Source organism: Ranitomeya variabilis, chromosome 7 (genome assembly GCF_051348905.1).
Source record: "Ranitomeya variabilis isolate aRanVar5 chromosome 7, aRanVar5.hap1, whole genome shotgun sequence".
Taxonomy (NCBI): Eukaryota; Metazoa; Chordata; class Amphibia; order Anura; family Dendrobatidae; genus Ranitomeya; species Ranitomeya variabilis.
In genome coordinates, this window is record NC_135238.1 from 32055907 (window position 1) to 32083680 (window position 27774).

General features: G+C 49.6%; 3 protein-coding genes across 5 annotated transcripts in view; 2 read left to right on the top strand and 1 right to left on the bottom strand.

Annotated features, from left to right (window-relative positions):
- Positions 1 to 358: 358 nt before the first annotated feature.
- Positions 359 to 9186, bottom strand: NUDT1 (nudix hydrolase 1). 3 transcript variants are annotated; one of them, XM_077274778.1, is made up of 4 exons: positions 9051 to 9186; positions 2798 to 2954; positions 2461 to 2606; positions 359 to 2286 (listed from the first exon to the last, which is right to left on the bottom strand). In XM_077274778.1, the coding sequence occupies exons 2-4, from the start codon at positions 2947 to 2949 to the stop codon at positions 2114 to 2116; spliced, it is 471 nt and encodes a 156-aa protein (XP_077130893.1). In that variant the 5' UTR covers positions 2950 to 2954; positions 9051 to 9186; the 3' UTR covers positions 359 to 2113. The 3 variants fall into 3 exon arrangements, with proteins under 3 accessions (XP_077130893.1, XP_077130895.1, XP_077130894.1); XM_077274780.1 differs by having other exon boundaries at positions 9062 to 9183; XM_077274779.1 differs by having other exon boundaries at positions 9101 to 9162.
- A 165-nt stretch (positions 9187 to 9351) lies between these two features.
- MRM2 (mitochondrial rRNA methyltransferase 2) lies at positions 9352 to 21576 on the top strand. Its single transcript, XM_077274776.1, has 3 exons — positions 9352 to 9399; positions 17130 to 17407; positions 21056 to 21576. The coding sequence occupies exons 1-3, from the start codon at positions 9380 to 9382 to the stop codon at positions 21490 to 21492; spliced, it is 735 nt and encodes a 244-aa protein (XP_077130891.1). The 5' UTR covers positions 9352 to 9379; the 3' UTR covers positions 21493 to 21576.
- A 5549-nt stretch (positions 21577 to 27125) lies between these two features.
- Positions 27126 to 27774, top strand: part of MAD1L1 (mitotic arrest deficient 1 like 1) — a 696770-nt gene continuing 696121 nt past the window's right edge. The window contains exon 1 of the mRNA XM_077274781.1: positions 27126 to 27244. The gene's annotated coding sequence lies outside the window, so the exon portion shown is untranslated. The remainder of the gene's footprint in view (positions 27245 to 27774) is intronic.

The following is a 27774-nucleotide window of genomic DNA, read 5'->3' on the forward strand; positions in this document are numbered from 1 at the left end:
CTAGAGCAGTAAAGCGGCTAATCAGTACATTCGCTGTGGCCTTGGGCTGTAAAGGGATTTTAGTTTTCTCCCTGGTGATCTAGGATATCAATGAGAATATTGGAAACATCCCCAGATGAGGAAATAGAGTATGGCCATGGTAAAGGGAAAAAGTTTTCAGGACCATGACCTAACTTGGAAGGTCAAGTTGGCAAGTATGATTATAAGTTTGAGTGTAACAATTATGTAGGTACTAAGGAATCTTTTTTTTTTGCAATCGGAAACAAACAAGTCATATAACCCTTCCCCCACCGCATGTCATTTGGGAATATTTTTTTTTAATTAAAAAAAAACATGGTTGCTTAAGTTTTAAAGCATCTATTAGAAAAAAAAATAAAATGATAACCGATTGCAGGGAGAAACACACAGAGGTTGCCGGCAGTTGAAACCACAGACCATGCTGTAAAATTACACAGATTCCAGCGATGTATCACTTACTGGGCTACTAGCCATAGTTTTGATAAAATCCGTGTTTTATCAGCAGGAGATTATCACTGGAGGACTAGTGAACCTGCTGTCATATACTCCTCCATATTCATGAGCTCAGAATAAACCCGCACACAGTACGGATTGGCAGCTTACTTTGTACACTGTGCATAGGCAATCAGTGGGGTGGCGGGCTTATTCAGGGCTCAGCATTCGGAGAACCGAGAGATCAGTAGCCGAGTAAAATGATCAAAATTACAGTAAGCAGCCCAGTAAATGACATGGCTGGAATCAGGTTCCCTACCACTACATTGATTCTCTCATATGGGGGAGCAGAAGCCTGATGCCAGGTTCCCTGTAATGTTATCTGAATGGTACCGATGCCCTGTGCATTTGTGCATATAAGGCTAGGCTTACAGGAGTTCTTAGGAGGATTAAGTAGAACTGCTTTAAAAAAGCCTGCAAATACTCATTGATGTGGATCTTTGAAGCAGATCTGCCTCAAAATCCATGCTTTAAAAAAAAACAACAAAAAAACACAAACTTGGTGTGAACATAGGCTTACAGAACCAGCAAAGTGACTGAGATGCAGCGCACGTGTGATCACTAGAGCTGCGGTCATGCATGCGCACTCCCACTTTTCCATTCATATGGGGGTCCCATTAGTCAGACAGCAGGTGATAAATGTTATTTTGTAGGATAATAGCTACAACACAATAAGAGACCCATAGAGAAATCACATCAGTTTATTGTAGTCAACCATAGAACGGTAGACAGAACCAGATTATACAGATAAAACCGGTTAGAGGATCGGATCAATCAGTGGTCACTGCCTAATACAAAATGGGAGAATTCTTAAAACTGGCCTAAATGGAAAAGGAGCCAGACCCAAGGAACCAATCAGATTACAGCTCTTATTTTTCAAGGGCTCTTTTGAAAATTAAAGGAGTAGTCTGATTGGTTGCTATGGGCAAGTGCTTCACCAAAGCGTTGCCATCTAGTAAAGTGCTACTCATAAAATAAATACCGTCACCTTCGTTCCTATGGATTCTAGTCTACGACCTGCTCCACGTGTAATACGGGCACATTTTTTGGCCACTATCATAACTTATACTTAACACCTTGTAGATCCCTACGGTGCTCTGTAAGGGTTGTTCCATAGGATAGGCAATGACTTATTGATCAGCGGGGGTCCGACTGCTGGGACCTGCACAGATTGGCAGAATGACTGCTGCACTCGGCTTATTTTTGGCAGGCCCATATGGGATGAGTGGAGCATGAGCATCTATCTACACATTGCATCTCACATTGCCGCAATACTATGCACAGCCTGGAGACCGGAGTGGCGCTGTTTGTGGAAGAAAGCAATCATGGGATGAGGCGTTGATCCAAGGAACTAGTCCGATCGCCATACGTGGCATTGGAATGTGTCCACTAATATGGGGCAATTAACAAAAAGACCCCATCATGCAGATGCTTGAATATAGGTTGAACACAATGGTCTTCAAAACTAAGAAACCATCATGGACAACCTCCTTAAGCCGGTGGTCTGGCCAATAACGTGACCATATTACTCATCGAAACTAACCTAATAGTGCAAAAGAAAAAAGCCTACAAAACGCTTCTTCACCAGCATAAAACCTCCCGATCAAACCTGATCTACTTCCTCCAGGTTATAGTCCAGAATTTTATCATGTCCCTCAAATTTGAAATAAGCCAGGAATTTCTTCTTCTGCAACAAGAGGGGCAACCATATGTAGTCATCTGGCCACATGCCGTCATAAGGGATCTGGTCTAACGAGAACCACTCGGGACGCATTTCTAAAAAACGAAATTTAGAGGAGTTATATACAATTATAGAAATGGCGCCACTCTTATCGGTATAGCAATTCGGCCACTTTTACAGAAATCGGAGGGGGCAGGTATCCGAGGAACCCGCCAGATTGGAGTTGGCATTGGGAAGGGCGGATAATGCAGCCGACCTCTTGTATTCACCTTCACTTTCAGTTGGTTCTCCTCTAAACTCATCTGCTCGGAAGATATGGACGTCCAACAACTCGGTGCTGCCGACAAACTCAAATTTGATGTTGCCGATTTTCTGGAGGTTGTCGGTTGTCAGGCCGCTTTCTTCCCAGAGTTCCCTGCACAGAGAAATAAGATGAAAATCCATTATAACATGGAGTTTGCAATAGAGAATTGTCAATTATCTCAGGAAAAAAAAAATCTACCAGACCTTTATGACCCCTAATTCCACATGGATGAGCTACTCCCGACCCCCGGTTGTCCCATTCATTTCAACAGACGCTGTAGATGGGCAAGACCCTAAATTCACCTTTTTGCAGCTTCTTCGATTGTTTCTCCTTGCTGTACTTTACCACCAAATCCATTCCACCGGCCGACACCAAAGCCTCGTTTCTTCATGCCCAGCAGGATTCTTTGCGGCTGGACCACCAGGACCAGAGTGAGCAGCTTAGATGAGAACATGGCTTCTGCTGAGACATGCAGAGGATTCATGAACAAGACGAGATGGAGCACACCCGGCACAATTCACCAGGTTAGGCCTCATACACACTGTTAACAGACCTGTCCCCACGCTATACTTCCATACATGCAGCGGCACAATTATATCGGATCGGCGTTAAATTCAGCTGACGTGACGTCGACGGAGCAAAGGCTTCTTTTCCGCCCTGCTCTGTCGACAGGTCATGACTGCCGATGCCATGCTGATTGACAGCAAGCACCCCCAGTTAGGTAGCAGGGATCTGACTGTCAATCAGCATGACATCCTCACTCTCGACCTGTCAACACCTGTCCAGCAGAACGGAAAAGAACCTGCTGCTCTGTCGACATGATGACAGCAGAGGCAGCGGAATCGCTGGCAGGAGCGGTTTGTGCCGGAGAAGAATGGCGCCGGGCACAACGGGCAGGGGGATAGCAACTACATGCCTAATAGTGTTTTGGCACTTCTTTTTTTTTTTTCACAAAGTCCTGGATATCCCCTTTAATTTCTCCATCTTCCCCATTCTGATCTCGTATGATAGACTTGTATGAGTGCGCATGATTTGATTATCAGATGCACTAGCAGCATGCCGAGATTGTTTTCTCATGCCCAATTGGCATGCAAAAAAAAAAAGCACAGCCCCATAGTATAATATTGGGCTAATAAAACACAGCATGTTGGCCGTGTTATACGCTTGCGTGAGCGAGTCCTTAGAGACAGCGGCAGGGGACTGCGCACATTTCAACAATTCAGAGTGGATAAAGTATCTATAGTCTCAGAGAAGGCAGACAAAATTAACAGACTGCAGATGAGGAAAGCACATGAAAAGGAAATAACTGCGGGATAGAAGCTGTGCTGATATGTGAGCTAAAGATGTCAGCAGCACTCTGGATACACAGAGACCTCACATCCAGCCTGTTTTACTGGGAGGGACAGTCCCACTAGAGAAAAATCTGAAACTTGGATCAGGCTGTACATTGCATATCAGGGGTTCTCAAAATGAAACGGAAGGAAATTATGGACTGAAACTTAGTGCAATTTTGTTTTTAATGAAAGATAACCACTAACATATGTGAAAATGATTATTTTCATCTCATCGGTGTCCATAGCATCCAGTGCCTCTTCATTTCCGCATCAGACACCTCAGGAGGTATTGTGCACAGGTGTAATAGGCTAAAACATGACCAGTTAACAATACCACCCAAAAGTTTGACGGTTGCCCCTGCAAGTGCCCTGCCTGGCGCATGGGAGTTTCTCAATGTCCAAAGCAGGAACAAGAGACCCTGCTGCATACATGAGGCTTGGACGCCCCCCATTCTCATAATCAACTGATACTGAAATATGAAGAATTTCTGATGCCGCTTCATTCAGCGTCTAGGAGACCTAACTGCATGGAGCGGGTATTTTCACCAGGTCCATAGACTTTGTCTGGGGCAGCAGGATGCCCGTGTGACCAGCGGCTCCTCGTTTCCACAGTCAGTGGAGAACCAGGTAAGGACAGCAGACATAAGGCTTCCATTCTAGTGCATGTAGCACTCTCACTGATCTAGGATAGGATTGGTGAGAATTAGTGATGAGCGAACGTGCTTGGATAATGTGTTATCTGAGCATGCTCGGGTGCTAACAGAGCGACACCGATGTGCTAGTACAATATGTCCGAGTCCCTACGCCTACATGTCTCGCAACTGTTTGCTGCAACACATGCAGGGATTGTCTAACAGACGCACCCTGTATGTGTTGCGTCGGGGAATCAAACATATAGTTCGAACACGCCAAAGACACTCGATTAGCGCCCGGAGCATGCTCAGATAACACTTTATCCAAGCACATTCGCTCATCACTAATTTATTAAAATGTTGTTCTCACCTGTCATCTTCAGGAGCGCTCTGCTCCTCTGCCTGTCGCTCTATGTGACTACAGACAGCACGCACATTGCACACTGTCAGGATTCTCCAGTGTGACTGCAGATGGCACGCACATTGCACACTGTCAGGATTCTCCGGTGTGACTGCAGATGGCACGCACATTGCACACTGTCAGGATCTACCGGTGTGACTGCAGACAGCATGCACATTGTCAGGATTCTCCGGAGTGACTGCAGACAGCACGCACATTGTCAGGATCCTCCGGTGTGACTGCAGATGGCACGCACATTGCACACTGTCAGGATTCTCCGGTGTGACTGCAGACAGCATGCACATTGCACACTGTCAGGATTCTCCGGTGTGACTGCAGACGGCACGCACATTGCACACTGTCAGGATTCTCCGGTGTGACTGCAGACGGCACGCACATTGCACACTGTCAGGATTCTCCGGTGTGACTGCAGACGGCACGCACATTGCACACTGTCAGGATTCTCCGGTGTGACTACAGACAGCACGCACATTGCACAGTCAGGATTCTCCGGTGTGACTGCAGACGGCACGCACATTGCACACTGTCAGGATTCTCCGGTGTGACTGCAGACGGCACGCACATTGCACACTGTCAGGATTCTCCGGTGTGAATGCAGAAGGCACGCACATTGCGCACTGTCAGGATTCTCTGGTGTGACTGCAGGTATGCGATATGCGCACTCCTAGCCACATTCAGACTAGACGTCATAGAGCGACCGCTATGATGGCTGCTGTTTAACCATTTAAATGCTGCCGTGAATCCAACGGAGCATTTAATAGGCTAATTTATGTGGAACAATCATTCGGGCTCCCATCACCGCCAGGATCTGGGCTTCAGAGGGAGAGCGGATATATATCTATAATATAACGCTGGGAGCGTCACTCTGTCCGAAGCCTCTATAGACTGCGCAAGCGCAAGCGCCGGCGCAGTCTGGACCGCACAGAGCGACGCTCCCAGGAGATCGCGGTATGCGTAAGCGCTGAACGCACACCGCGATCTCCACCGGACAAGCAGGGACGAGCCAGGAGGCGGAGGGTGAGTATACTTACCTGACCCGTTCCACCGACGCGCTTCCGGGCCGTGACTGTCCCCCTGCTCCCGGAATCGGCGCCTGCGCAGTCCGCGCTTTCCGGCGCCATTTTCTTGAAGACACATTGCAGTGTCTTCAAGAAAATGGCGCCGGAAAGCGCGGACTGCGCAGGCGCCGACTCCGGGAGCAGGACCAAGAAAATGGCCGCACCCAGCACAGCCGCCGCGCCGAGCACAGCCACGCACAGCCGCCCACAGCCACGCACAGGCGCCCACAGCCACGCACAGCCGCCGCACCCAGCACAGCTGCCCACAGCCACGCACAGCCACCCATAGCCACGCACAGCCGCCGCACCCAGCACAGCCGACCACAGCCACGCACAGCCGCCCACAGCCACGCACAGCCGCACCCAGCACAGCCGACCACAGCCACCGCACCCAGCACAGCCGCCCACAGCCACGTACAGCCACCCATAGCCACACACAGCCGCCGCACCCAGCACAGCCGCCGCACCCAGCACAGCCGCCCACAGCCACGCACAGCCGCCGCACCCAGCACAGCCACCCACAGCAGCCGCACCCAGCACAGCCGCCGCACCCAGCACATCCGCCGCACCCAGCACAGCTGCCACAGCCGCCTACAGCCACGCACAGCCTCCCACAGCCGCCGCACCCAGCACAGCCGCCCACAGCCACGCACAGCCGCCGCACCCAGCACAGCCGACCACAGCCACGCACAGCCGCCGCACCCAGCACCTCCGCCCACAGCCACGCACAGCCGCCGCACCCAGCACAGCCGCCCACAGCCACGCACAGCCCACAGCCACGCACAGCCGCCGCACCCAGCACAGCCACCCACAGCCGCCGCACCCAGCACAGCCGCCGCACCCAGCACATCCGCCGCACCCAGCACAGCCATGCACAGCCGCCTACAGCCACGCACAGCCGCCTACAGCCATGCACAGCCTCGCACAGCCGCCCACAGCCACGGACAGCCGCCGCACCCAGCACAGCCGCCCACAGCCACGCACAGCCACCCATAGCCACGCACAGCCGCCGCACCCAGCACAGCCGACCACAGCCGCCGCACCCAGCACAGCCGCCCACAGCCACGCACAGCCGCCGCACCCAGCACAGCCGACCACAGCCAGCACAGCCGCCCACAGCCACGCACAGCCGCCCACAGCCACGCACAGCCGCCCACAGCACAGCCGACCACAGCCACGCACAGCCGCCGCACCCAGCACAGCCGCCCACAGCCACGTACAGCCACCCATAGCCACGCACAGCCACCCATAGCCACGCACAGCCGCCGCACCCAGCACAGCCGCCGCACCCAGCACAGCCGCCCACAGCCACGCACAGCCGCCGCACCCAGCACAGCCACCCACAGCCGCCGCACCCAGCACAGCCGCCGCACCCAGCACATCCGCCGCACCCAGCACAGCCATGCACAGCCGCCACAGCCACGCACAGCCTCCCACAGCCACGCACAGCCGCCCACAGCCACGCACAGCCGCCGCACCCAGCACAGCCGCCGCACCCAGCACAGCCGCCCACAGCCACGCACAGCCGCCGCACCCAGCACAGCCGCCCACAGCCACCCACAGCCGCCGCACCCAGCACAGCCGCCGCACCCAGCACATCCGCCGCACCCAGCACAGCCACGCACAGCCGCCACAGCCATGCACAGCCTCCGCACCCAGCACAGCCACGCACAGCCGCCTACAGCCACGGACAGCCGCCGCACCCAGCACAGCCACCGCACCCAGCACAGCCGCCGCACCCAGCACAGCCACGCACAGCCGCCGCACCCAGCACAGCCTCCCACAGCCACGCACAGCCGCCTACAGCCACGCACAGCCGCTGCACCCAGCACAGCCGCTGCACCCAGCACAGCCGTCCACAGCTGCCGCACCCAGCACAGCCGCCCGCACCCAGCACAGCCACGTCACATACAGCCGCCCGCACTCAGCACAGCCACATACAGCCGCCCGCACTCAGCACAGCCGCCCGCACTGATGGGGGCGCAGGATGGAGCAGCACGTGATAGGATGGGGGCGCAGGATGGGAGCACATGACAGGATGGAGATGAGGATGGAGCAGCACATGACACGGTGGAGCAGCACATGACAGGATGGGGGCGCAGGATGGAGCAGCACATGACACGGTGGAGCAGCACATGACAGGATGGGGATGCAGGATGGAGCAGCACATGACACGGTGGAGCAGCACATGACAGGATGGGGGCGCAGGATGGAGCAGCACATGACACGGTGGAGCAGCACATGACAGGATGGGGGCGCAGGATGGAGCAGCATATGACAGGATAGGAGCAGCACATACCAGGATGGAGACCATATTCCAATATAAATGCTCGCCACCCGGGCGTAGAACGGGTTCAATAGCTAGTATATATATATATATCTATCCTCCAGGTGAATCTGCTATCTTTCATTGCTATAGTACTGCAGTATGTGTGTGTATATATATATATATATATATATATATATATATATATATATATATATATATATATATTTTTATATACTGCAGTACTATAGCAATGAAGGATAGCAGATTCACCTGGAGGGACTAAGATATAAACTAAAATTAAGAAAAATATTTGTAAAAAAGTAGTAAAAAAGATATATGTATAAAAGCAGATATCTCCCCCCTTACACCAGTTTTAAAAAAAATACTTCTCTATAAAAATGTGATTTATTAAACCCGTCCGCTAATTCTGGAGTTTTTTTCTGCTTTACAGAATTTGTCAGTCGCTGCCGTCCATCTCCCCCCAAAAATGCAATAAAAAGTTATCAAAATCTGATAAGCGCTAAAAAACTGCATTAATTAAAACAGATCACAGCGCAAAAGTAAAATCCAAAAGAAGAAGAACGATGGCGGAATAACATTTTTTTTCCCACCATTTTCCCCACAGTTTTATAAGATAAAATTAATGTTATCATTCAAAATTACAACTCAAATAAAGAAACCCTCATACAGCTGCGGGGCGAAAAAGGGAATGGTAAAAAAAAATGCAAAAAAATAAAATAAAATCAGTAATTGCCCAGTTGTGAAGGGGCTGACACACAGAGGTGACAGGAGACCGGCCTCCGTGCGACCCCCACATAACGCGCAGGACTGGACGTTTTACCTCTGCTGTACCTCCCGTGTGAACAGGTTCAGTGCCGGACACTGTCTCACACGTGAGATTCACCCGCGGGAACTGAGAAGCCGATCACGTGACCCGGCAGTCTTCATCCCCGGCCGCCATGTTAGGTGAGGGCAGCAGCTTCCCGCGTCTGAATTATTATATATACTAACATCTAACATTTATAGCGCGGAAATGCAAGAATAATTATATGTTATAACCTAGGACTGAGGTACGGCTTTTAGAGTGTTTTTAACTGTTTTCGTTTCCCTTTACAAATATGGCGGACGCGGCTTCAGCTAACTCTTGGCCCTGTGTATTGAGTAGTAAATATGGCGGCGGCGGTGGCCCGGTGAGTAGCTGGTGTTGCTAGACGGACATAGAGCTGTGGGAGTTTCTCAGGCACGTAACACAGTGTCCCAGTACCACCATTAGTCTCCAGATAAGGAGCATTCACACTGACCGTAACGTGCCAGTAGTAACATGGGTGCGCTTAATGCACAGATGCTACACACAATGCCCAGAAAGGGCCAGCCATACAGTGCGACTGCAAAGCCCAGAGTGCCAGACATTGCCCTCCTGGTGTTAAAAGTGAGTTCCACACTGTGACCAGGGCTTATGTGCGGTGAGTGCCACACTGTACCCAGGGCTTATGATGTGCGGTGAGTGCCACACTGTACCCAGGGCTTATGTGCGGTGAGTGCCACACTGTACCCAGGGCTTATGTGCGGTGAGTGCCACACTGTACCCAGGGCTAATGATGCGCGGTGAGTGCCACACTGTGACCAGGGCTTATGATGTGCGATGAGTGCCACACTGTGCCCAGGGCTAATGATGCGCGGTGAGTGCCACACTGTGACCAGGGCTTATGATGTGCGGTGAGTGCCACACTGTACCCAGGGCTAATGATGCGCGGTGAGTGTCACACTGTGACCAGGGCTTATGATGTGCGATGAGTGCCACACTGTGCCCAGGGCTAATGATGTGCGGTGAGTGCCACACTGTACCCAGGGCTTATGTGCGGTGAGTGCCACACTGTACCCAGGGCTTATGTGCGGTGAGTGTCACACTGTACCCAGGGCTTATGTGCGGTGAGTGCCACACTGTACCCAGGGCTAATGATGCGCGGTGAGTGCCACACTGTGACCAGGGCTTATGATGTGCGATGAGTGCCACACTGTGCCCAGGGCTAATGATGCGCGGTGAGTGCCACACTGTGACCAGGGCTTATGATGTGCGGTGAGTGCCACACTGTACCCAGGGCTAATGATGCGCGGTGAGTGTCACACTGTGACCAGGGCTTATGATGTGCGATGAGTGCCACACTGTGCCCAGGGCTAATGATGTGCGGTGAGTGCCACACTGTACCCAGGGCTTATGTGCGGTGAGTGCCACACTGTACCCAGGGCTTATGATGTGCGGTGAGTGTCACACTGTACCCAGGGCTTATGTGCGGTGAGTGCCACACTGTACCCAGGGCTTATGTGCGGTGAGTGCCACACTGTACCCAGGGCTAATGATGCGCGGTGAGTGCCACACTGTGACCAGGGCTTATGATGTGCGATGAGTGCCACACTGTGCCCAGGGCTAATGATGCGCGGTGAGTGCCACACTGTGACCAGGGCTTATGATGTGCGGTGAGTGCCACACTGTACCCAGGGCTAATGATGCGCGGTGAGTGTCACACTGTGACCAGGGCTTATGATGTGCGATGAGTGCCACACTGTGCCCAGGGCTAATGATGTGCGGTGAGTGCCACACTGTACCCAGGGCTTATGTGCGGTGAGTGCCACACTGTACCCAGGGCTTATGATGTGCGGTGAGTGCCACACTGTGCCCAGGGCTAATGATGTGCGGTGAGTGCCACACTGTACTCAGGGCTTATGATGTGCGGTGAGTGCCACACTGTACCCAGGGCTAATTATGCGCGGTGAGTGTCACACTGTGACCAGGGCTTATGATGTGCGGTGAGTGTCACACTGTGCCCAGGGCTAATGATGCGCGGTGAGTGCCACACTGTACCCAGGGCTTATGATGTTCGGTGAGTGCCACACTGTACCCAGGGCTTATGATGTTCGGTGAGTGCCACACTGCCCAGGGTAATGATGTTCGGTGAGTGCTACACTGCCCAGGGTAATGATGTTCAGTGAGTGCCACACTGCCCAGGATAATGATGTGCGGTGAGTGCCACACTGTACCAGGGGTAATGATGTGCAGTAATTTTTAAAAAATTTTCTATACCATTTTGGTTCCCATACGACTTCCTGATCTTTTTTTAACTCCATTTTTGGGGAGATGAAGGGCCCCAAAAACCCAGTGATTCTGCCATTTTTTTCTGTTTCGGTGTTAACTGTATGGGATACATATGATATTATTTTATTAGTCTGGACATTTATTCCCGAAGTGATAATAAATTGTTTTCTTTAGGTCATTTTTTTTTAGATTTTAGTAACATTTTGGGAAAAGGATATATATATATATATATATATATATATATATATATATATATATATATATATATATATATATAAATTAAAAAAAGAAGGCAGCACTCCATTTTTCTTTACAAAATGTGCAGGATTTTAATCAGACCCACATGTCTGTGCGACGTTCCAGCTCTGAATGAGCCTTTCTCAAGGCTTGAGACAAATTGTCTCTGATGTTATCATTGACGTTGTCATTGTTTCATTACATATTTTATTAGTGGAATCCCTGATACCCCGGACAGTACACTATAATTTCACAATCTTTTGTACAATCGCCGTTGTACAGACATGGCAGGCACAAGAGAAAGGAGTCCACCACCCTGTCAATGGTGAAAGTTGCAATATTTTTATTTTTACAGTGCTAGAACACACGTGGGGTGTGAGATACGGACAGGGAACAGACAAACAAAAGGACGTTTCGACCGATCCCAGGTCTTTGTCGCTGAGTCCACACTACCAGCGCTGTTGCCGCAGCTGTTTATGCTCCTCTCCGTTGGTTCCCATCCATTCTCTTTCACTGTGCAGCAATATCGCGCTGCCCCCTGCTGGGAGCAGCTGGTAAAATTGATAATATCTCATTGTTGTTACTAATTTTACTGACTTTACGGTTCTTTCCAGCTGCTGAGATCATTCAGGATTGGGGAGAGGAAACCAGTAAAGCTGGGCAAACCTGTATTGTAAAGCATCGGGCTGAAAGTCTGCGCACTCTTTACACCGAATTTCTGCTTTTTTTTTTTCAGACGATTGTTCGTCAGTTAGCAAGTTATGGTGCCTGCCATGCTTCTTTAAAAAAACCCAAACAAAACTGGTCTAATTGTGTTTGTAAATCTCCTGCAAATATTGGAGAATATTCACGGCATAAGATGAAACATTTGTGAGCGTACAGACTGATCTGACAGCCACAATGGGGCCTCGGAGGCCGTTCGTCAGCACGTAAAGAGCTGCCGGCGCCAGGATTACCTGCGATTTAAAGCCGCTATAAATGTGCAATAATGTTTTTATGGGGAAATGTCCCAGTGGGAAAAAGAATAATTCTCGATTTTTCTCCTCTGAAATTCCTCGCCTCATGATTACCCCGATGTTCAGCTCTGCAGCCTTAGTGCTGAGTCTCAGATCTGGGCCCTCACTGCTAGAAGTTTTCCTCTGATCCAAGAGTCACGGGCAAGATGTTCTTCAAGGAGAATAGCCGAAAGTGAGACCGAAGACTCCACAATGTGTACACAAAATAGTGAAAATAGGATTTATAGTTTACTGCTGGGCTGTATCAGACACAAACCTGCAGCTCATCTATCCGTTTGTCCTCATGACAACACTGCCTGGCTGCGATCTCCTGTAGGAGGGGAGTATATTAATGTAGTTGTGCTGGATGACTGGTGTGATTGCCCTAATAAAAGGATTTGGTTGTCTTTGTCATGAGGGCTCTGTGGCCGTCACCGTAATGAGGGCCCGAGGCTTATTGTGTCATGGTGCATGGTGGCCGTCATCATTATTATGGTGTTGTGGCTTGAATCCTATGTACACCTTTGCCCAGATTACTAGTATTTTAATTGTTCGTTTCCAAAATGCAATAATATTCAACTTTCTACATGGTCTTAATTAAGAATGCTCTAACATTTTGCTGCTGCACAGTGTCTGTATGTCCAATATCTATAAAGAAGAAAAATATCCATAGGGTCTGTATGTCCTATATCTGACAATCTGCAAAATGTACACAAATCTGTCAGCGCTCCCCCTCCATATGGCTCTTCTTGCCCTCCTTACGGCTCTCTGCTCACCCTCCTCACATCTCTTCTTGCCCTCCTTGCTGCTTTCTGCTCGCCCTCCTTACGGCTCTCTGCTCACCCTCCTTACAGCTCTTCTTGCCCTCCTTACGGCTCTCTGCTCGCCCTCCTTATGGCTCTTCTTGCTGCTCTCTGCTCGCCCTCCCCTTCCTTAAGGCTCTCTGCTCCCCCTCCTTACGGCTCTTCTTGCCCTCCTTGCTGCACTCTGCTCCCCCTCCTTACGACTCTCTGCTCCCCTTCCTTACGGGTCTCTGCTCCCCTTCCTTACGACTCTCTGCTCCCCCTCCTTACGGCTCTCTGCCCCCCTCCTTACGGCTCTCTGCTCACCCTCCTTATGACTCTCTGCTTCCCCTCCTTACGGCTCTCTGCCCCCCCTCCTTATGGCTCTCTGCTCACCCTCCTTACGGCTCTCTTCTCCCCCTCCTTACGGCTCTCTGCTCACCCTCCTTACGGCTCTCTGCCCCCCCTCCTTACGGCTCTCTGCCCCCCCTCCTTACGGCTCTCTGCTCCCCCTCCTTACGGCTCTCTACCCCCCCTCCTTACGGCTCTCTGCTCACCCTCCTTACGGCTCTCTGCTCACCCTCCTTACGGCTCTCTGCTCCCCCTCCTTACGGCTCTCTGCCCCCCCTCCTTACGGCTCTCTCCTCCCCCTCCTTACGGCTCTCTCCTCCCCCTCCTTAGGGCTCTCTGCTCCCCCTCCTTAGGGCTCTCTGCTCCCCCTCCTTAGGGCTCTCTGCCCCCCCTCCTTATGGCTCTCTGCTCACCCTCCTTGCGGCTCTCTTCACCCCCTCCTTACGGCTCTCTGCCCCCCCTCCTTACGGCTCTCTGCCCCCCCTCCTTACAGCTCTCTGCCCCCCCTCCTTACGGCTCTCTGCTCCCCCTCCTTACGGCTCTCTACCCCCCCTCCTTACGGCTCTCTGCTCACCCTCCTTACGGCTCTCTGCTCCCCCTCCTTACGGCTCTCTGCCCCCCTCCTTACGGCTCTCTGCTCCCCCTCCTTACGGCTCTCTCCTCCCCCTCCTTACGGCTCTCTCCTCCCCCTCCTTAGGGCTCTCTGCTCCCCCTCCTTAGGGCTCTCTGCTCACCCTCCTTACGGCTCTCTCCTCCCCCTCCTTAGGGCTCTCTGCTCCCCCTCCTTAGGGCTCTCTGCTCCCCCTTTTCAAGGCTCTGCTCACCCTCATCCCTTCTCTCAGTGTTAGGCCTCATTCAGACGTCTCATTTCATGATCGAATGCTGTCTGTGGTTTTCATGGATAGCATTCGTACCTATGTTATTCTGTTGGGCCATTCACATGTCTGTGATTTTTGGAAAAACGATAAGACATGTCCAATTTTGATCCGAGGGTTGGATCAAAATTGCCAATGCAAGTATAAATGTCCAAGAAAAAATTTGACTGCACTCTGCTGTCCAAATGTGGTCTGGTTTTCACAGACTTTCATATAGGAGAAGGTGGATAAACTTTTTTTTTTCTCCAGGGATGACGATAGGACCAGACTCTGATCAACCACTGATCAAAGTAATCGGTCCATTTTTCTTGTACATGAGAAAACGGACGTCTGAATGAGACCCTAGGCTACATTCACACATCCCTGTGCCATGTCCTGGTGCAGTTTGTTTTTTTTCCTCGGGCAGCACATTGACCCATAAAGTTTACTTGATCAATACTCACATCAGTTTTAAAAACTGGTCCGTGTCTGCAGAGCCGGTCCTATTGTCATCTGTTTTGTGGATCAGACTCGGACATTAAAATCCATGGGGGTCCGTGAGACCTGGATGAAAGTAGGAAGACAGACTTTGTATTTCTGAGTTCCCTCAAAGCTTCATCTGTTTTTAATTGAGTACATTGTTAACAGTCAATGGATAAATGAAAGTTCAGACAATGAAAAACAAAAGCAACAAGGATGACACCTGACACACAAATCGGTCCATTTCTCAGATGGTAGCACGTGGATGTGTGAATGTAGCATCAGAGATAGCAGGATGGAGGGGTATCTTAGGGAGGGCACAGAAAACATGCTATAGAGAAGGCTAGCACATGAAGAGATAATAAGTGCAGGATAGAAGCAGTGCAGACATGCACCCACATGTTGGATACACACAGATCTCACATACAGCCTGTATTACTGGGAGAAACACTCCCACATCTTGGATACTCAGAGATCTCACATACAGCCTATATTACTGGGAGAAACACTCCTGTTATGGACTGGTGATTTAGGAACGACATGCGACTAGCTCTGAGCAGGTGGTAACTATACGGACCGCAGTTCCTGATCTTAACACAACACTAGCAGTAGCCGTGGGATGTTCCTGTCACTCCCTGGACACCTCGTCACAGCCGGAGAACTAGCTACCCCTAAAGGTAGAAACAGGAAAGCTATCTTGCCTCAGAGAGAATCCCCAAAGGATAGACAGCCCCCCACAAATAATGACTGTGAATGGAGAAGGAAATGACATACATAGAATGAAACAAGATTTAGCAAAGGAGGCCACTTCTAGCTAGATAGATAGTACAGGACAGAACACTGTGCGGTCCGTAATAAAAACTAGAAAAAGTCCACCGCAGAGAAATGCAAAAATCTCCACACCTGACTAAAGGTGTGGAGGGCAAAATCTGCTGCCCAGAGCTTCCAGCTTAGCTGAATAGATCCATACTGATAAGCTGGACAAATGAGCAAAACATAGAATGTGCTGAACAATAAAGTCCACAACAAGAGGACTGCAAAAGGACAAGCAAGGACTTATCTTTGCTGAACAGGTCAGAGTGTCAGGGAAATCCAAAAGAGCCGTGACTCCAAGCAGGAACAATTGACAACTGGCATTGATTGAGGGATAAGGCCAGACTAAAATAGCTGAGCCAGAAAGACGATCAGTGGAAGCAGCTGCTGATGCTAAATCCAAGAAGCAGCCATACCACTCAAAACCACTGGAGGGAGCCCAAGAGCAGAACTCACAAAAGTGCTACTTACAACCACCGGAGGGAGCCCAAGAGCGGAATTCACAACACACTCCCACGTCTTGGATACTCACAGATCTCACATACAGGCTGTATTACTGAGAGAAGCACTCCCACGTCTTGGATACTCACAGATCTCACATACAGCCTGTATTACTGGGAGAAACACTCCCATGTCTTGGATACTCACAGATCTTACATACAGCCTATATTACTGGGAGAAGCACTCACATGTCTTGGATACTCACAGATCTCATACAGCCTGTATTACTGGGAGAAGCACTCCCACGTCTTGGATACACACAGATCTCACATACAGCCTGTATTACTGGGAGAAACACTCCCATGTCTTGGATACTCACAGATCTCACATACAGCCTGTATTACTGGGAGAAACACTCCCATGTCTTGGATACTCACAGATCTCACATCCAGCCTGTATTACTGGGAGAAGCACTCCCATGTCTTGGATACTCACATATCTGACATCCAGCCTGTATTACTGGGAGAAACACTCCCACAAGAAAAAAGCAAAAACTGAAACTATGATCAGGCTGCAAACTGCAATTTCAGGTCTGAAAATAAATGAAGAAATGGAGAGTGCAGACTGAATCTTAGTCCAATTTTATTAGCTAAAATTAACTCCTAACGTAAAAAAATTATTTTTTTCCATGTCAAAGGAAAGTTGCCAAATTTTGACTATCCCTTTTTGTGGCACTTTGTCTCTCTCGTTAATGGGAGCTTGGTGGCTGTCGTCATTATGAGGCTTATTCTATCATGGCACGCTTTGGCGGTGACTGGCATTAGGGCACTTTGGTAATCTGCACTCTTATCACATACGGTACATTATGTTTTCCAGCCTTTGGCGGACACCGCAGTGCCGCAGCCTGCACATCTCTCTAGAGGTGCGGAAGGCCAAGACAGGGGCAGAGCAAATTTGGCTTGCCAGGCAGCGGAGGGATCCCTATGTAAAGGCAGCACATGCCCAAAATTACCGTTGTCGCAGCGCCTTCAAGCTGCTGGAGATGGACAAGGAGCAGAAAATCCTGGAGCCGGGGCATCACGTTGTAGATTGCGGTGCGGCCCCCGGGGCCTGGAGTCAGGTGCTGGTGGACAAAGTAAATTCCTTGGGAAAAGGTAAGAACATATTACTTTCCCACTTTTTAATATTGTATTAGAGGATCGTTTAACCAGGTATTTCCCAGTATAATTTTACTATGGAAACTGATCTAATAATTGCCGACCATTGCCCACAGGCTCCGATCACGGGCAGCGCAGCAGTCTCTTTTTTTTGTACCGCACCAATGGTAATGCCAACAGGGGAATTGCTTATTGGGTAATTCCCTAAAGCAATACTGAGGCTTGAAGACAAGGTTTTGTGGTCTATGAGATTGGATGAGGCTTGAAGACAAGGCTTTGTGGTGTATGAGATTGGAGAAATGGTTCATTTTTTTAATATTTTCTTTTCCAAAAATAGTGTTGAGCCTCTATTGTGTCTAAAATTACAACTCCATCTCATTCACATGAATGAGGCTGAGCTGCAATACTAGAGTCGGCCAGCGGACATTGTTGAAAACAGTTTAGTTCATTATTATATGTTCGTTATTACATAACAAGGCATGCAGATGATGTATAGTCATAATTATTCACCTCCCATTGCAAGAAATGTATTAACAACATTGTTACTAGCAAACTTTCTAAAGTTTGCAATAACCCTGTTAAACAAGATCAATGGAAATAGGTCAAGACAACTAATATAACAAGTGGTTCCTCCAGATTCAGCAGAATTACTACTGCAGTCTCAGGATTATTCACCGCCTTTATGACAAGTGTTTTTAACACTTAGTTGAGCCCTGCTGGCTACAAACATGATGCATAGCCAAACACAAGCTTTTGTCAGCGATCCTGAGGAATCTTAGCCCATTCCTCGTGGGCAATGGTCTCCAGTTTCACTAATATTCTGGGGTTGTCTAAAACATTTGTCCAGAAAGTTAGGAGAAGAAGACAATGCCTTATGCACACAAGGAAATGGATTGGAAAAAAATACAAAGGCTTTGGATGTTCTCAGAGATACAGATGGAAGCAGGGTTCATAAGATCACAGCTATAGGAACACCAGCTACACTATCTGGACATGGCTGAAGGAGGAAGCTGCCACCAGATTTCTGAGGAGGCAAAAACAACCCCTAGAGTGATTCCAAAAAGCCTTCAGCAAAATTAGGTGGTTTCAGACACTGACGCTAAAGGTCTTGATTCCCGAGTTCAAAGACAAACACCTCTAATGATTCACAAAAGCACAAGAAAATGGGCCCCAGTACACTTAAAACAGCATATTCTGTTCCATGAATCATGGCTGTTGCTTGGTGATGCCTGCAGTAAAGCATGGCGGTGGCTCGGTGATGCCTGCGGTGAAGCATAGTGATGAGAGGTTGATGTCTATATTGAAGTATGGATGGGTATGTGTTGTGAATTCTGTTTTTGGGCTCCCTCTGGTGGTTACTGGTGGTACTGGTTGACTGGTGTCTTGTTTTTTTCCAGTGCACCTGTTTCCATTAGGAAATTGGAAGTCTCCTATTTAGTCTGGCTTCCCAGTCATTGCAGTGCCGGCAATCAATGTTATCAGAGCACCTTGTTGCTTGCTTCCTGCTCCAAGTCTGCAAGTCAGCTAAGTTGAATCTTTGGCTTTTGTGTTTGTTTTGTCCAGCATGCATTTTCATATCTCGTGCGGCTGGAAGCTCTAGTGATCTGGAATTGCTACTCCGGTGTCATGAGTTGACAACGGAGTTAAGGTAATTCCAGGATGGCTGTTCAGGGTTTTGAGGTGACCGCGAAGTCCTCTTTTGTATATTCCGCTATCTAGTCAGAGGGCCTCGCTTTGCTGAATCTATATTCATACTGCGTTTGTGTTTTCCTCTTACCTAACCGTTATTATATGTGGGGGGCTACTATAACCTTTGGGGTTTCCCTGGAGGCAAGTCAGGTCTGTGTATTCCTCTATTAGGGGTAGTTAGTTCTCCGGCTGGCGCGAGGTGTCTAGAGACAACGTAGGCACACCCCCTGGCTATTTTTAGTTGCGTGTTAGGTTCAGTATCGCGGTTACCTAAGATACCATCCTTCCTAGAGCTTGTCCGTTTTTTGCCTAAGTCCCTGCCATTGGGAATCATGACAGGTATGGTGGTGAAAGGTTGATGCCTACAGAGAAGCATGGCGGTGGCTCGGAGATGCCTACAATGAAGCATGGTGGTGGCTCAGTGATGTCTACAATGAAGCATGGCCGTGGCTCGGAGATGCCTACAATGAAGCATGGTGGTGGCTCAGTGATGTCTACAGTGAAGCATGGTAGTGGCTCAGGCTACTTTCACACTAGCTATTTATATGAAAAACCTCTGGCACTCAAAAAACGAACGATTTTTTAAGTTTTTGAAAAAAATGGATTTATTCATTACCGGTCATATTAAACAGACAATCTCCAACGTTTTGGCTATATATAAGCCTTTTTCAAGGAAATCTGAATACTGGCCAGCACGCACACCGGTCTCCTTAGGACATTCATGGATTAAGGATTGGCTGATTCCCTTTGAGCTTCTAAACGTTTTTGACCAGTATTTCATATAGTTTTCATATAGTTTTTCATATAAATTTTGAGTATTTGTCTCTCTGAGCACCTTCTACTTATATAGAGAGTGCGCCCCTCCTGTTTCCATAATACTTTCACACTAGCGTCGTACGACGCATGTCGCAATGCGACGTACTGACGCAAACTGTGAGTAGAAAACACAACGGTGGCAGCGGATGCAGTTTTACAACGCATCCGCTGCCCCATTGTGATGTCCGGGGAGGCGGGGGCGGAGTTCCGGCCGCGCATGCGCGGTCGGAAATGGTGGACACGACGCACCAAGAAACGTTACATGTAACATTTTTTTGTGCCGACGGTCCGACGCAACCGTTGCACGACGGTTGCGACGTGTGGCAATCTGTCGCAATGCGTCGCTAATGCAAGTCTATGGAGAAAAAACGCATCCTGCAAGCAATTTTGCAGGATGCGTTTTTTCTACAAAACGACGCATTGCGACGTGCAGTGCACGACGCTAGTGTGAAAGTAGCCTCGGTGATGCCTACAGTAAAGCATAGTGGCCGCTCAGCGCTGTCTACAGTGAAGCATGGTAGTAGCTCAGTGATGTCTACAGTGAAGCATGGCGGTGGCTCAGTGATGCTCTGAGGCTGCTTTGCTCTCTCTGGCACTGGAAACCTGCTGTATGTAGAGGGCAAGATAGATTCAATTAAGTATCAGGAAGTCCTAGGAGAAGACATCATGCCATCTGTGAGGAAGATGAAGCTTTGGCATCATTGGATCTTCCAACAGCGATCTCAAGCATACCTCAATATCCACTAAGGCTTGGTTTCAGAAGATATAATGGAATATTCTGAAGTGGCCAACACTATCACCTGACATGAACCCAATAGAAAATCTTTAGTGGGATTTGAATAATATGGTTGCAGCACACAAAGCCAAAAATATTAGTTAACTGGAGGTCATTGCCCATGAGGACTGGGCTAAGATTCCTCAAGAACTCTACAGAAGCTGGTATCTGGCTATGCATCAGGTTTGCAGCAGGTCGTAACAGCCAGAAGGGCTCTACTAAGTACTTACGATGCTTGTCAAAGTTTGTACATTTTAGCAACAAATCTAATTTGCAATGGGGAGGGGGGGGGGGGGGGGGGAATTTAATATATTTTCATGTATATCTGTTCCTCTTCCATTCATTTCACTTTGTTTTTCCTCTAGACCCTGCAGCGAGTGTCGGGTTTGTTCTGGGAGTTGATCTTCTTCACATAAATCCACTGGAAGGAGCAGTTTTCCTCCCTAAGTGTGACCTTACAGATCCTGCCACCCATAAGAAAATCACTGCGCTCCTCCCTTCTGGACAGGCAGATGTCATCCTAAGTGACATGGCCCCCAATGCAAGTGGCATAAAAGAACTGGATCACCAGAGACTTGTCATCATGTGTCTGTCCCTCCTGGACTTGTCCGATATGGTTCTGAGACCTGGTGGGAGCTTCTTGTGTAAGATCTGGGATGGAGGAGAAAGCAACCTAATAAGAGACAAGCTACGGCAGAGATTTCAGAACGTAAAGACTATGAAGCCTAAGGCCAGCAGGATGGAGTCCACCGAGATATATCTGCTGGGAAAATCACACAAAAAAAGCAAAGCTGCAAATTGATGCTACCTGTAACCACTACTATTTATTACAGGCCTGCGGATGGACTTTCTGTGTGATCCAAATTTTAATAAATATTGAAAGTTGTGTTGTGTATCTATTTTATTGTTCAGCTTATAGAGTTAAAGAGTAATTGAGATGATATTCCTAATTTTACCTACAGATCATTGAGGGTCTGAGTCCTGAGCCACCACCTGTTGCAGAATAGACTACTGAGAAAAGCTCAACTCAGCAGACAGGAGAGCGCACCTCAGCAGACAGGAGAGCTCACCTCAGCAGACAGGAGAGCTCACCTCGGCAGACAGAAGAACACAGTTTCAGTATCTCTCCTCTCAGCCTTCCTACATACAGTCACAGTCCCTCTCCTGCAGTACCTCTCCTTTGAGCCTCCCTATATACAGTCACAGCCCTCCTCCTGCAGTACCTCTCTCAGCCTCCCTATATACAGTCAGCCCTCCTCCTGCAGTATCCTCTCACCCTCTATACAGCCCTCCTCCTGCAGTACCTCTCCTCTCAGCCTCCCTATATACAGTCAGCCCTCCTCCTGCAGTATCCTCTCACCCTCTATACAGCCCTCCTCCTGCAGTATCTATCCTATCACCCTCCCTATATAGTCACAGCTCCCCTCCTGCAGTATCTCTCCACTCAGCCTCCCCATATAGTCACATCCCCCTCCTGCAGTATCTCTCCTTTCACCCTCCCTATATACAGTCACAGACCCCCTCTTGCAATATCTCCTCTCAGCCTCGCTATATAGTCACAGCCCCCCTCCTGCAGTATCCTCTCACCCTCTCTATATAGTCCCCCTCTTGCAGTATCTCTCCTCTCAGCCTCCCTATATAGTCACAGGCCTACTCCTGCAGTACGTCTCCTTTCAGCCTCCCTATATAGTCACATCCCTCCTCCTGCTGTATCTCTCCTCTCAGCCTACCTATATAGTCACAGCCCCCTCCTGCAGTATCTCTACTCTCACCCTCCCTATATAGTAAATAGATCAACTGACCGAACAATATATATATATCTATATAAATAGTTTGTAGCCAAAAAAATTCAAATACAAAAATAGATCAATGGCTACATTAGTCTGTGCTAAAAACTAAGGAAAATGTGAAATATGTGAAATAGGAAATAGCATACTGGCTTATGAACTTTATGAACAAACACATGAGATTTTAAGCACAAGATTTGCAAACGTTGTGAGCCCATTCACCAAAACGTCAAGGTAATCTCAGATCGAATGGGTAACTACACTGACTGGTGTGAACACTTACTTGTGGTATCTGAGCTATTTCCTATTTCACATATTTCACATATTTCACATTTTCCTTAGTTTTTAGCACAGACTAATGTAGCCATTGATCTATTTTTGTATTTGAATTTTTTTGGCTACAAACTATTTATATACATATATATATATTGTTCGGTCAGTTGATCTATTTACTATATACTATTTTCTGACTTGAACGTCCCGCCCTTCTCCAGGTTTTAATCACATCTCAACACAGTTGGTTCTGAGCCTCCTATATAAGTAGGCTTTATCCTGTTATTAGCCATAGGTAAGTGTTCACATTAGGCAGTCAGCTCAGATACCACAAGTAAGTGTTCACACCACTCAGTGTAGTTACCCATTCGATCTGAGATTACCTTGACGTTTTGGTGAATGGGCTCACAACGTTTGCAAATCTTGTGCTAAAAATCTCATGTGTTTGTTCATAAAGTTCATAAGCCAGTATGCACCCTCCCTATATAGTCATACCCCCCTCCTGCAGAATCTCTCCTTTCACCCTCCCTATATAGTCCCCCTCTTGCAGCATCTCTCCTCTCAGCTTCCCTATATAGTCACAGCCCTCCTGCAGTACCTCTCCTCTCAGCCTCCCTATATAGTCACAGCCCTCCTCCTGCAGTATCTCTCCTCTCAGCCCCCCTCTTGCAGTATCTCTCCTCTCAGCCTCCCTATATAGTCACAGACCCCCTCCTGCAGTACCTCTCCTCTCAGCCTTCCTATATAGTCACAGCCCCCTCCTGCAGTATCTCTCCTCTCAGCCTCCCTATATAGTCCCCCTCTTGCAGTATCTCTCCTCTCAGCCTCCCTATATATAGTCACAGCCCTCCTCCTGCAGTAACTCTCCTCTCAGCCTCCTTATAGTCACAGACCCCCTCCTGCAGTACCTCTCAGCCTTCCTATATACAGTCACAGCCCCCTCCTGCAGTATCTCTTCTCTCAGACTCTCTAGTCACAGCCCCCCTCCTGCAGTATCTCTCCTCTCAGCCTCCCTATAATTACTGCCCCCCTCTTGCAGTATCTCTCCTCTCAGCCTCCCTATATACAGTCACAGACCCCCTCCTGCAGTACCTCTCCTCTCAGACTTCCTATATAGTCACAGCCCCCTCCTGCAGTATCTCTCCTGTCAGCCTCCCTATATAGTCACAGCCCTCCTGCAGTATCTCTCCTCTCAGCCTCCCTATACAGTCACAGCCCCCTCCTGCAGTATCTCTCCTATCACCCTCCCTATATACAGTGACAGCCCCCCTCCTGCAGTATCTCTCCACTCAGCCTCCCCATATAGTAACATCCCCCTCCTGCAGTATCTCTCCTCTCACCCTCCCTATATACAGTCACAGACCCCCTCTTGCAATATCTCCTCTCAGCCTCGCTATATAGTCACAGCCCCCCTCCTGCAGTTTCCTCTCACCCTCTCTATATAGTCCCCCTCTTGCAGTATCTCTCCTCTTAACCTCCCTATATAGTCACAGCCCTCTTCCTGCAGTACGTCTCCTTTCAGCCTCCCTATATAGTCACATCCCTCCTCCTGCAGTATCCTCTCAGCCTACCTATATAGTCATAGCCCCCTCCTGCAGTATCTCTCTTCTCACCCTCCCTATATAGTCATAGCCCCCTCCTGCAGAATCTCTCCTCTCACCCTCCCTATATAGTCCCCCTCTTGCAGCATCTCTCCTCTCAGCTTCCCTATATAGTCACAGCCCTCCTCCTGTAGTACCTCTCCGCCTCCCTATATACACTCACAGCCCTCCTCCTGCAGTATCTCTCCTCTCAGCCTCCCTATATAGTCACAGCCCTTGCAGTATCTCTCCTCTCAGCCTCCCTATATAGTCACAGACCCCCTCCTGCAGTACCTCTCCTCTCAGCCTTCCTATAGTCACAGCCCCCCTCCTGCAGTATCTCTCCTCAGCCTCCCTATATAGTCACAGCCCCCTCCTGCAGTATCTCTCCTCTCACCCTCCCTATATAGTCCCCCTCTTGCAGTATCTCTCCTCTCAGCCTCCTTAGTCACAGCCCCCTCCTGCAGTAACTCTCCTCTCAGCCTCCCTATATAGTCACAGCCCCCTCCTGCAGTATCTCTCCTCTCAGACTCCCTATATAGTCACAGCCCCCCTCCCGCAGTATCTCTCCTCTCAGCCTCCCTATAATTACAGCCCCCCTCTTGCAGTATCTCTCCTCTCAGCCTCCCTATATACAGTCACAGACCCCCTCCTGCTGTACCTCTCCTCTCAGCCTTCCTATATAGTCACAGCCCTCCTCCTGCAGTATCTCTCCTCTCAGCCTTACTATATACAGTCACAGCCCTCCTCCTGCAGTATCTCTCCTCTCAGCCCCCTCCTGCAGTAACTCTCCTCAGCCTCCCTAGTCACAGCCCTCCTCCTGCAGTACCTCTCCTCTCAGCCTCCCTATATAGTCACAGCCCTCCTCCTGCAGTATCTCTCCTCTCAGCCTCCCTATAGTCACAGCCCCCTCCTGCAGTATCTCTCCTATCACCCTCCCTATATACAGTGACAGCCCCCCTCCTGCAGTATCTCTCCTCTCACCCTCCCTATATAGTCACAGACCCCCTCTTGCAATATCTCCTGTCAGCCTCGCTATATAGTCACAGCCCCCCTGCTGCAGTATCCTCTCACCCTCTCTATATAGTCCCCCTCTTGTAGTATCTCTCCTCTTAACCTCCCTATATAGTCACATCCCTCCTCCTGCAGTATCTCTCCTCTCAGCTTACCTATATAGTCATAGCCCCCTCCCGCAGTATCTCTCCTCTCACCCTCCCTATATAGTCATAGCTCCCTGCTGCAGAATCTCTCCTCTCAGCTTCCCTAGTCACAGCCCTCCTCCTGCAGTACCTCTCCGCCTCCCTATATACAGTCACAGCCCTCCTCCTGCAGTATCTCTCCTCTCAGCCTCCCTATATAGTCACAGCCCCTCTTGCAGTATCTCTCCTCAGCCTCCCTATATACAGTCACAGACCCCCTCCTGCAGTACCTCTCCTCTCAGCCTTCCTATATAGTCACAGCCCCCTCCTGCAGTATCTCTCCTCTCACCCTCCCTATATAGTCCCCCTCTTGCAGTATCTCTCCTCTCAGCCTCCCTATATAGTCACAGCTCTCCTGCAGTAACTCTCCTCTCAGCCTCCCTATAGTCACAGCCCCCCTCCCGCAGTATCTCTCCTCTCAGCCTCCCTATATAGTCACAGCCTTCCTTTGGAATGTATCTCTCCTCTCAGCCTCCCTATATACAGTCACAGCCACCTCCTGCAGTATCTCTCCTCTCAGCCTCGCTATATACAGTCACAGCCCCCCTCTTGCAGTATCTCTCCTCTCAGCCTCCCTATATAGTCACAGACCCCCTCCTGCAGTATCTCTCCTCTCAGCCTCCCTATATAGTCACAGACCCCATCCTGCAGTATCTCTCCTCTCAGCCTCCCTATATACAGTCACAGCCCTCCTCTTGCAGTATCTCTCCTCTCAGCCACCCTATATACAGTCACAGACCCCCTCCTGCAGTATCTCTCCTCTCAGCCTCCCTATATACCCTCACAGCCCCCCTCCTGCAGTATCTCTCCTCTCAGCCCCCCTCCTGCAGTATCTCTCCTCTCAGCCCCCCTATATACAGTCACAGCCCCCCTCCTGCAGTATCTCTCCTCTCAGCCTCCCTATATACAGTCACAGACCCCATCCTGCAGTACCTCTCCTCTCAGCCTCCCTATATACAGTCACAGACCCCCTCCTGCAGTACCTCTCCTCTCAGCCTCCCTATATACAGTCACATACCCCCTCCTGCAGTATCTCTCCTCTCAGCCTCCCTATATACAGTCACAGACCCCCTCCTGCAGTATCTCTCCTCTCAGCCTCCCTATATACAGTCACAGACCCCCTCCTGCAGTATCTCTCCTCTCAGCCTCCCTATACTGTATAGTCACAGACCCCCTCCTGCAGTATCTCTCCTCTCAGCCTCCCTATATACAGTCACAGACCCCCTCCTGCAGTATCTCTCCTCTCAGCCTCCCTATATACAGTCACAGACCCCATCCTGCAGTATCTCTCCTCTCAGCCTCCCTATATACAGTCACAGACCCCCTCCTGCAGTATCTCTCCTCTCAGCCTCCCTATATACAGTCACAGACCCCCTCCTGCAGTATCTCTCCTCTCAGCCTCCCTATATACAGTCACAGACCCCATCCTGCAGTATCTCTCCTCTCAGCCTCCCTATATACAGTCACAGACCCCCTCCTGCAGTATGTCTCCTCTCAGCCTCCCTAAGGAGCCCATACAGTCTAGGCTCAACCCTGCATTTCATTGCACTTCCTGGTATGGTCTCTACAATGTAGTGTTGAGGCTCCGCCCATTCCGGTGACGTCACATCGCTCAGGAGCAGCTCAGTTCTAGTCCCGACGTCTCCAGCGGCTGCTCGCTTTGGTTCCGGCTGCGGTTTCCCGCCGGGCAGTGTGAGGAGGAGGAGGCGGCGGTGGTGAGTGGACAGCGTTATGTCTACCTGCCTAATATTTCAGAATAGCGGCAGAATGATGGGAGTAGTTGTTCCCTTGAGAGTGTGACACATAAGTGCGCAGTGTCTGCTGTTAGGAGCTATAACGGTTAGCTGGTGATATAAGGCAAGGACGCTGAGACTTGTAGTGCCACAGCTGGGTCACGTGTTCTGTTACACTGGTTGGCACTGCTATAGGCAGACATTGTCCAGAGTGTGAGCTCTTGGGCCCAGGAGGAGCGCTGCTGCCCTCTCTGTGGGTCTAGTATTGGGGTAATGAATTACTGTGGGTGCAGATACCATAAATGACCAATAAAACCTGCCCTCGTTCTGTGTACGCAGCTCCACCGTCGCGGTGTGAAATGTTCTGCCACTTTAATTTTTCAGAATTTCTAAGATTTCTGACCTGAGAATTAGTAACAATTGTATCCGGTGTCTGCTGTAACTGGAGAGGTCTCCTGCGCTGATACATTGTAGCAAAATTGGAAGGAATGTTCTGCTGCTTATATATCAGG

What these genes read in the sequence shown, in the direction of transcription:
- NUDT1 (XM_077274778.1), bottom strand. Translation starts at nt 2,949, where the DNA reads ATGTTCTCATCTAAGCTGCTCACTCTGGTCCTGGTGGTCCAGCCGCAA. An exon ending in ATCGAAGAAGCTGCAAAAAG is followed by an intron (nt 2,607 to 2,797) that starts GTGAATTTAGGG and finishes TTCTCTGTGCAG; the next exon opens with GGAACTCTGGGAAGAAAGCG. An exon ending in AGAACCAACTGAAAGTGAAG is followed by an intron (nt 2,287 to 2,460) that starts GTGAATACAAGA and finishes TTCGTTTTTTAG; the next exon opens with AAATGCGTCCCGAGTGGTTC.
- MRM2 (XM_077274776.1), top strand. Translation starts at nt 9,380, where the DNA reads ATGGCGGCGGCGGTGGCCCG. An exon ending in ATGGCGGCGGCGGTGGCCCG is followed by an intron (nt 9,400 to 17,129) that starts GTGAGTAGCTGG and finishes TATGTTTTCCAG; the next exon opens with CCTTTGGCGGACACCGCAGT. An exon ending in AGTAAATTCCTTGGGAAAAG is followed by an intron (nt 17,408 to 21,055) that starts GTAAGAACATAT and finishes TTTTTCCTCTAG; the next exon opens with ACCCTGCAGCGAGTGTCGGG.